The sequence below is a fragment of the Coenobita brevimanus genome, chromosome 2, assembly GCF_032717465.1.
Source record: "Coenobita brevimanus isolate Jiangsu-jjx chromosome 2, ASM3271746v2, whole genome shotgun sequence".
NCBI lineage: Eukaryota > Metazoa > Arthropoda > Malacostraca > Decapoda > Coenobitidae > Coenobita > Coenobita brevimanus.
In genome coordinates, this window is record NC_136955.1 from 32,109,741 (window position 1) to 32,117,395 (window position 7,655).

Genomic DNA, 7,655 nt, shown 5'->3' on the forward strand with positions numbered 1-7,655 from the left:
CTAATAGTTGTTGATATTAAGTTGAACAAAAAAATGAAAATTCATCTCCGAGGTGAATGGGTTTAAAAACTACCTTCACTATTTCTCTGAAAACAAAAATCTTAATACTTTTGCTATTGGTATAGAGAGAATCTATTACCCAATACAAGCAATGCTTCTCAATATCAGGCATGGGGCGATTACAGGGGTATTGTAATCGATTACGATTACGATTACTTTTGTAAACTTCAGATTACGATTACGTTACAGTAAAAGTAAGAATAATCGATTACGATTATGATTACATAAGAAGTAATAATCATGATTACATGTATTATTATGCACTATATAATTACGAGCAGGTTTCTTTTATACTTGACATTCATTAAGTAAATAGCTGGTTAGTTTTTAAAATCAAAAACATCGACCAGTAATTTAAACTGATATTTTCTGGGGATATATACTTTACGTGCAAATAATTTTAATAAGAATTGCCTGTGTAAGAAAGAACATAGGGTTAAGCTCTGCAGAACCTTTGGCGACTGTTTCTCAGTATAAAAATACACTGTACAGTGCAATGTCCAGTAAGTTGTTCCTTTATTTTTTTGCCAATTTCCAATACATAGGTGTTTTAATAATTCAAGCACCGAGACTTTTCTTCAATTTGTTTTTGACCCTTTCATTCCATTAACCATTCTATCAACTGAGATCTTCCCAGGTGATATTATTCTAGCTTAGGTAGGATATTATATGGAAGCTTCTAAGTGATAACCTAAAATTCAATTTTGTTTTCATATTACTTATGGACTTTTATGGTGCATATTTGCTGTTTGACACTGAACTACAGTATTTTATTCTTGACGAGTATTTGTGGAAGAATAACTTATCTGGGGCCTTGTAATCGTAAAAGTAACCATGATTACGATTACAATATGAGAGTAATCGATTACGATTGCGATAACTTTGAAAAAAATGCCTAAGTTATCGATTAGGATTAAGATTACACAAAAGTCTGTAATCGATTAAAATCAATTACAATTACAGATTATGATTACCCCATGTCTGCTTCTCATCGCATAAATGTTAATCACTTCAGTACTGCGACCCCTTGTCTAATAAATTCTTGTTACATCCAGACCATTTTATTCGGCTGAGTGAATGGGCCAACAAAGGCTCTGTCTTAACCTCACAGTTTAGGAAATCTCTCTTAAGATAAATACAACGCTTGGTGGTAGGCGAACTGAATATAAGTAAAAATCTAATAGCTGTGAAAGGATTAAGGTCCTTTGAGAATACTACAGCCGTCAACGTAAAACAATAAAATCTTCAACCCAAGGACGTCAGTTTTATTTCATTTTTGCTATATACTAATGATTCTATTTAGAATGGATGAGGCGTTTCGAACGATGATGGTTAGGACCTTGCATTAACCTTCAAAAACAAGACATCTCCCCAGTGCTGAGTAAACTCGCATGGTAGTACCGACAGTTAAATACATATTACCTCCGTGGCTTGAATTGGTTGCCTATTTAGTTTCATGACGTATTTGCTGTTTACAATCAGACGATTGTATTCAGCTTCAGTTAAAGGAAAATTTCTTATATGAAGCTATGAGTAGCCTCATTATTATAAAAAGCCTTTGCTAAGGTAAATAAATTCGTTCGGCAACAGCAGTCTTAAAAAAAAAAAAAAAATACCGTACTGTACATCATTTTGATGAAATTATTAAAAATTTCCCCCTTAAATCTATGGCAAAAACAGAAATCGTAATCCATCCACTAGGATAGCATAAGTTATTCTTGTTTTCTGAAAGTTACATTCATGTTTTTTTTTTTTTAATGCGAGGAAGAAGAAACCAAAGGCCATGAGCCCGCAATAACAGTTCCCTCCAAGAGAAAAACAAAATTCAAGACAGAGCCAAACTCAAGATCCGATCATTTGAAGATGCCTGGACACACTGCGTTTGAAAGACTGGAGATCATAGGAAGCAGGAAATGCAGACAGAGGGAGACAGTTCCAGAGTTGACCTGTTGCATAAATGAAGTACTGGGAGTAACGGTTAACTCTTGCATTAGAGAGTTGGACAGAAAAAGGATGAAAGTTTGCTGCTAGACGGGTGCTACGTGCCCGTCGCAGAGGTGGAGGAATGCATGCGGACAGTTCAGGGGAGCAGTCACCATTAATGTAGTGATAGAAATGAGACAAAGATGCAACAGTGCGGCGAAGAGACAGAGGTTGAAGGGAGTCAGTAAGAGGAGGAGAGTGAATGAGACGAAAAGCCTTTTACTCCACCCAATTGAGAAGAGCTGTATGTGGGGAGCCTCCCCACACATGAGAGTTGTACTCCACACAGGGGAGGATAAAACCCGTGTATAAAGTCAACAATTGTGCAGGGGTAAAGAAAGAACAGAGTCGGCTTAGCACACCTAATCTCTTGGAAGCAGATTTTACAAGAGATGTAATATGATCTTTCCAAGATAAGTTCCGAGTAAATGAAACCCCAAGCATGTTCAAGGATGATGGAGGATCAAGCTGAATGTTATTAAACATTAGTGGGTATATCTGTGGAAGATTTTGTCAGTTGATAGGTGTAAAAACTGAGTCTTAGATGCATTGAAAACAACCAGATTATTTTTACATCGGTCAGAGATACGAGCCAAGTCACACATTAGGTGTGCCATAGCCACATCCCTTGTTTGTTGAAGTAACTGCTGAGATGGACGTTGCGGGAACCGAATGGAAAGGTGAAGGGTGGAGTCATCAGCGTATGAGTGGAAACGGTTAGATGTACAGCTTTGAAGGTCATTGATGAATAAAAGGAAGAGAGTTGGTGATAGGACAGAGCCCTGAGGAACACCATTGTTGATAGATCTAGGAGAAGAACGATGGCCGTCTACAACAGCAACTGTAGAACGACCAGAAAGGAAGCTAGTGATGAAGGCACATATAGAAGGATAGAAGCCATAAGAGGGCAGTTTGGAAATTATAGATTTATGCCAGACTCGATCGAAAGCCTTTGAGATGTCAAGTGCAATGGCAAAGCTTTTGCCAAAGTCCCGAAAGGAGGTTGACCAGGAGTCTGAAAGGTAGGTGAGGAGATCGCCAGTGGAGTGTCCCTGACGGAACCCGTACTGACGATCAGAAAGAAGGTTGTAATAGGAAAGTTGCCTTAATTTTTTTTTTTTTTTAAATATTCAAAAAGGAACGGCTGCATATAACTACCACTAACCACTTCACTGCCATGAACTATATTGCTTGTTAACGCCAAAAACAAACTACAAAAATATGTGTTCGGGGTGAAAGGGTTTAAATATCTTATTCTTGCTACCACCAGTTCTTTTTATTCAACACAAAAGTGGCCTTCGTCGTCTAGGGGGTAATCCACGTCATTCAAATGACGGAGTATATAACCATTTACTCACAAAAACAGACATCATTCAGCCGAAAAAGAGACTTGAGACACGACTTTCTTTAACCCATCAGTCTGATGACACAATTATCAATTATCCTCATGCTCCTAACAGACGATTTTATTCTGCATACAGCAGATCTATAATATTGGAAGAATTAATGAGAACTGTATCGATTTCCTCCAGTTTGTAAAGTCACTTCAAAACTGAACAAAGTCGTCTGATGGCAGGGAGAATAAAATAAACCGCACTTCACTGTAGTAAAGGGGTTAACGTTTCGAGTAGTTGAATAGCATCGTCTGGCGCCAGTAAAAGCTTACAGTGTTGGGCATGAATGTAGGTGAATATTAACAGTTTGACTTCACTCAGACGGTTGTACTTTGCAAAGTTATGTCTTGAACTGCAAGGGTTAAAATGGGGTTCCTCTAACCTGAAGAAACCCTCTTGGTATAACCAGGAAAGAATATAAATGAGGTTCTCTGGCGGAATGGTGTTAAGATTTGTTATGAGTACGGCTCAGTCGACAAAAAAATGCCAGTCAGCATGATGTTGTGGTGGTGTCAGTGTTGCCAATACCAAGTGACCTTGAACCAACGCTGCCAGGGCGGCCATCATTTAGCAGATTAGGTCTCTCTCTCTCTCTCTCTCTCTCTCTCTCTCTCTCTCTCTCGTTATTTTGCAGACTAAAAGTTTCTCTCTCTCTCTCTCTCTCTCTCTCGTCCTATTATTTAGCAGACTTAGTCTCTCTCTCTCTCTCTCTCTCTCTCTCTCTCTCTCTCTCTCTCTCTCTCTCTCTCTCTCTCTCTCTCTCTCTCTCTCTCGTCCTATTATTTAGCAGACTTAGTCTCTCTCTCTCTCTCTCTCTCTCTCTCTCTCTCTCTCTCTCGTCCTATTATTTAGCAGACTTAGTCTCTCTCTCTCTCTCTCTCTCTCTCTCTCTCTCTCTCTCTCCCTATTATTTATCAGACTTTGTCTCTCTCTCTCTCTCTCTCTCTCTCTCTCTCTCTCTCTCTCTCTCTCTCTCTCTCGTCCTATTATTTAGCAGACTTAGTCTCTCTCTCTCTCTCTCTCGTCCTATTATTTAGCAGACTTAGTCTCTCTCTCTCTCTCTCTCTCTCTCGTCCTATTATTTAGCAGGCTTAGTCTCTCTCTCTCTCTCTCGTTATTTAGCAAACTAAAAGTTTCTCTCTCTCTCTCTCTCTCTCTCTCGTTATGTAGCAAACTAAAAGTTTCTCTCTCTCTCTCTCTCTCTCTCTCTCTCTCTCTCTCTCTCTCTCTCTCTCTCTCTCTCGTTATGTAGCAAACTAAAAGTTTCTCTCTCTCTCTCTCTCGTTATTTAGCAAACTAAAAGTTTCTCTCTCTCTCTTCTCTCTCTCTCTCTCTCTCTCTCTCTCTCTCTCTCTCTCTCGTCCTATTATTTAGCAGACTTAGTCTCTCTCTCTCTCTCTCTCTCTCTCATTATTTTGTAGACTAAAGTCTCTCTCTCTCTCTCTCTCTCTCTCTCTCTCTCTCTCTCTCTCTCTCTCTCTCTCTCTCTCTCTCTTTCATTATTTTGTAGACTAAAGTCTCTCTCTCTCTCTCTCTCTCTCTCTCTCTCATGACAAACGCCATGAGGGGAGCACCGTCTCCATAACTTAGGCCTTTGAACTTGTGGCTTGCTATTCATCCAGTATCCTGGAATACGAGGCCACTGAATCCTCAAGCTTACCGCTGTTACCTCCATTATATGCAACCCTAGAAACTTCCTTACTCTACCTACCAACCCACAAAAGGTGGATGGACACCGCCCATCTCCCGGTGACGACTCTACGAGCTGCCTGAAACCACTGTCTGACTCACTTCTTCATTTCTGCAACATTCGCGGCCCTTCCTCTAATTTTCTCTCTGTTGAACACCACCTCTCCTCCTCTAAACCTCACCTTCTCTTTTTAATCGAGACTCAGCTGTCTGAGTCAACTGACAGGAAACCCTTTTTTGTATCCTCCTACTTTCTCTATAGTTATTTCAAAGCCAAAGATGGCTGTTGTGTATATGTAAAGAACGACTTATCTTGCTTTCGTGTTCCTGAACTTGATTCTTCCGAATTCTCTACTCTCTGGCTTCGGCTTTCCTATCGTTCTGTGACTAAATATATCTGTATTATTTACTTATCCCCTAATTTTACTATCAAAAATTCTTTGTCTATCTTACTTCTATGATGGAACACATTCTATCCATTTTGTAGCTGCAGATTAGGAGGCCCTCAGGCAGTACTTCTTTGATTTTCCCTGGAATGATTATTGTTTCCATGGCCGGGAGCCATCTGAGTGTGCCCTGTGCATTATGTAGGCTATTCTCTCGGGCATGAAAGCATCCATTCCCTTTTCATATCCTTTGACTAATGCAAGAAAGCCTTGGTTTAATCACGCATGTTCTAATGCTGTCCACAACAAGGAGAGGGCCTGTAAAAGGTACCAGAGCCAACCCACCCCCGAATCACATCTTTTTTATGTTTCTGCTCAGAATCGTGCTAAGTCTGTTCTTCGCTCTCCTAAAAATAATATCATTTTACTAAATGCTCTCAACTCATCAGTTCGAATTCTTCCCGTTCCCTCTTTCACCTTGCCAAAAACCTTTCTAACAACTTGACCTCATCATCCTTCCCTCCTCTTTTTTTACTCTGATGGCTCAGTAGTTGTAACCCCATGCACTCTTGGAAGGGGAAACGGGGTAATGAAGTCCGCCCAGCTGAACTCGACTTTTTATTCGATCATACCTGGAATTGCAATTTTACTCTCTCAGTATGATATAATGGCATCACTCGTCATTGTTATAACACTTGGTCATACATATAATTACAATCTACCAAAGTTTACTCCATATACATATCGCTTTAATTCTCATCCTTACTTTCCTACATTTATAATTAGATTATGTTGCGTCATCAACCACGTGCAGATCAATAAGCATTCTTAAAAAAGCAAGGGCAACTCACTTGTGGCAGGTCCAATTCTCGTCTTACAGTATCAGTGTGTGGGTAGGGGTGTGAAGTACACAACACTAGTCCCTCACGGGCATAATATTCTCACAGCAGTAACATTTTTGCGGGATGGACGTGGAGTCGCACATCGCTTGAACTCCACCCTTTGGAGTCTCCGTCTAGTAAATCCAAGGACCGATGTCACCTCGTCCCTCACTTGTCCTTGACTACCCACACACTGCCCCCACACTCGCTCATAGCCTATTCTAAGGCCTGGTGTTCATTATCGCTAAGCTAATGGATGTTTTGCTTACGTGACTGTACATTCATATAAACACCATGTTAGCATCCTTGTGCCTCTCTCTCTCTCCTACACTCTCTCTTTCTCTGTCTCTCTCTCTCTCTTTCCCTCTCTCTCTCTTTACTGTGTTAGATGCAGTAAGACTCCCCCCATTGGTCAGTTATGACCAATACCATATAAACTTTCACTCGCAGCTCCCTTTTCCTTGGTTCTCCTCCTCACACACACTCTGTCCACTTCCTCCAGGATAAAGGTTTTCAACCATTTAACTCCGGGATAATACCCGTATCGTTTGTTGTAGGCAAAAGTTTCGTCCTCATACCGCATAAGTGCCCTTTCAGGCAACCGACACTACAGCACGTCCATCGAGTGAATGGTGTCCAACTCCTGCAATCTCCCGATGGTCTCCAGACTCAAAATACAAAACCCCAATTGGTCGGCGAATTTTCTAAGGTCACCCTCATCCTCACCTTTGATCATGGGCCCTTCAAGTATTCCTACCATAATCTCTCGGACATACTGATGTCTGTCTCCGTATCTGTCCTCCAATATGGCCATCACCTTCTCATAACCCTCTCTTGGGTCCACATAGTTGCATGTTTGTAGCGTGTTCCTGACAGGCACTGCACATGCTTGCATGAGCATCTGCAGCTTATATTCCTCTGGGACTGCGGCCTTCTCTATGTGTTGTTCGAGTGCACGAATGAACTCCCAATACTCCCTCCGGCTATTCTCTTCGAAGGTTGGTAGTTGGGTCTGTGGCAACCTCATGGCTGCAATCAATATCCTTCAAGCTGGAAGGTATCACCTCCATGCCCATAGGGGCAGCGCATATCAGCTCTACCGTTCCTGATCTAGACAGTTTCAGATTCCCTGACCTCTGCCACCCTGGCACTTGTCCGCTAACTGTTGACTCTTCTTGATGTAGAGTCGCGGCCTTTTACATCTGTTCCTGCTCCCCCAGCTGGGTTCCCCTAGTCTCCCACATTTGTTTGTCTCACAATAT

General features: G+C 41.1%; 1 protein-coding gene across 1 annotated transcript; it reads right to left on the reverse strand.

The window, feature by feature from the left end:
• Positions 1-7,000: 7,000 nt before the first annotated feature.
• LOC145392092 (uncharacterized) lies at positions 7,001-7,420 on the reverse strand. The gene has a single exon (XM_080266549.1). The coding sequence runs from the start codon at positions 7,418-7,420 to the stop codon at positions 7,001-7,003; it is 420 nt and encodes a 139-aa protein (XP_080122675.1).
• Between the last annotated feature and the right edge of the window lie 235 nt (positions 7,421-7,655).

Bases quoted from the DNA above. Each gene is read 5' to 3' on its own strand.
- LOC145392092 (XM_080266549.1), bottom strand. From the start codon at position 7,420: ATGAGGTTGCCACAGACCCAACTACCAACCTTCGAAGAGAATAGCCGG.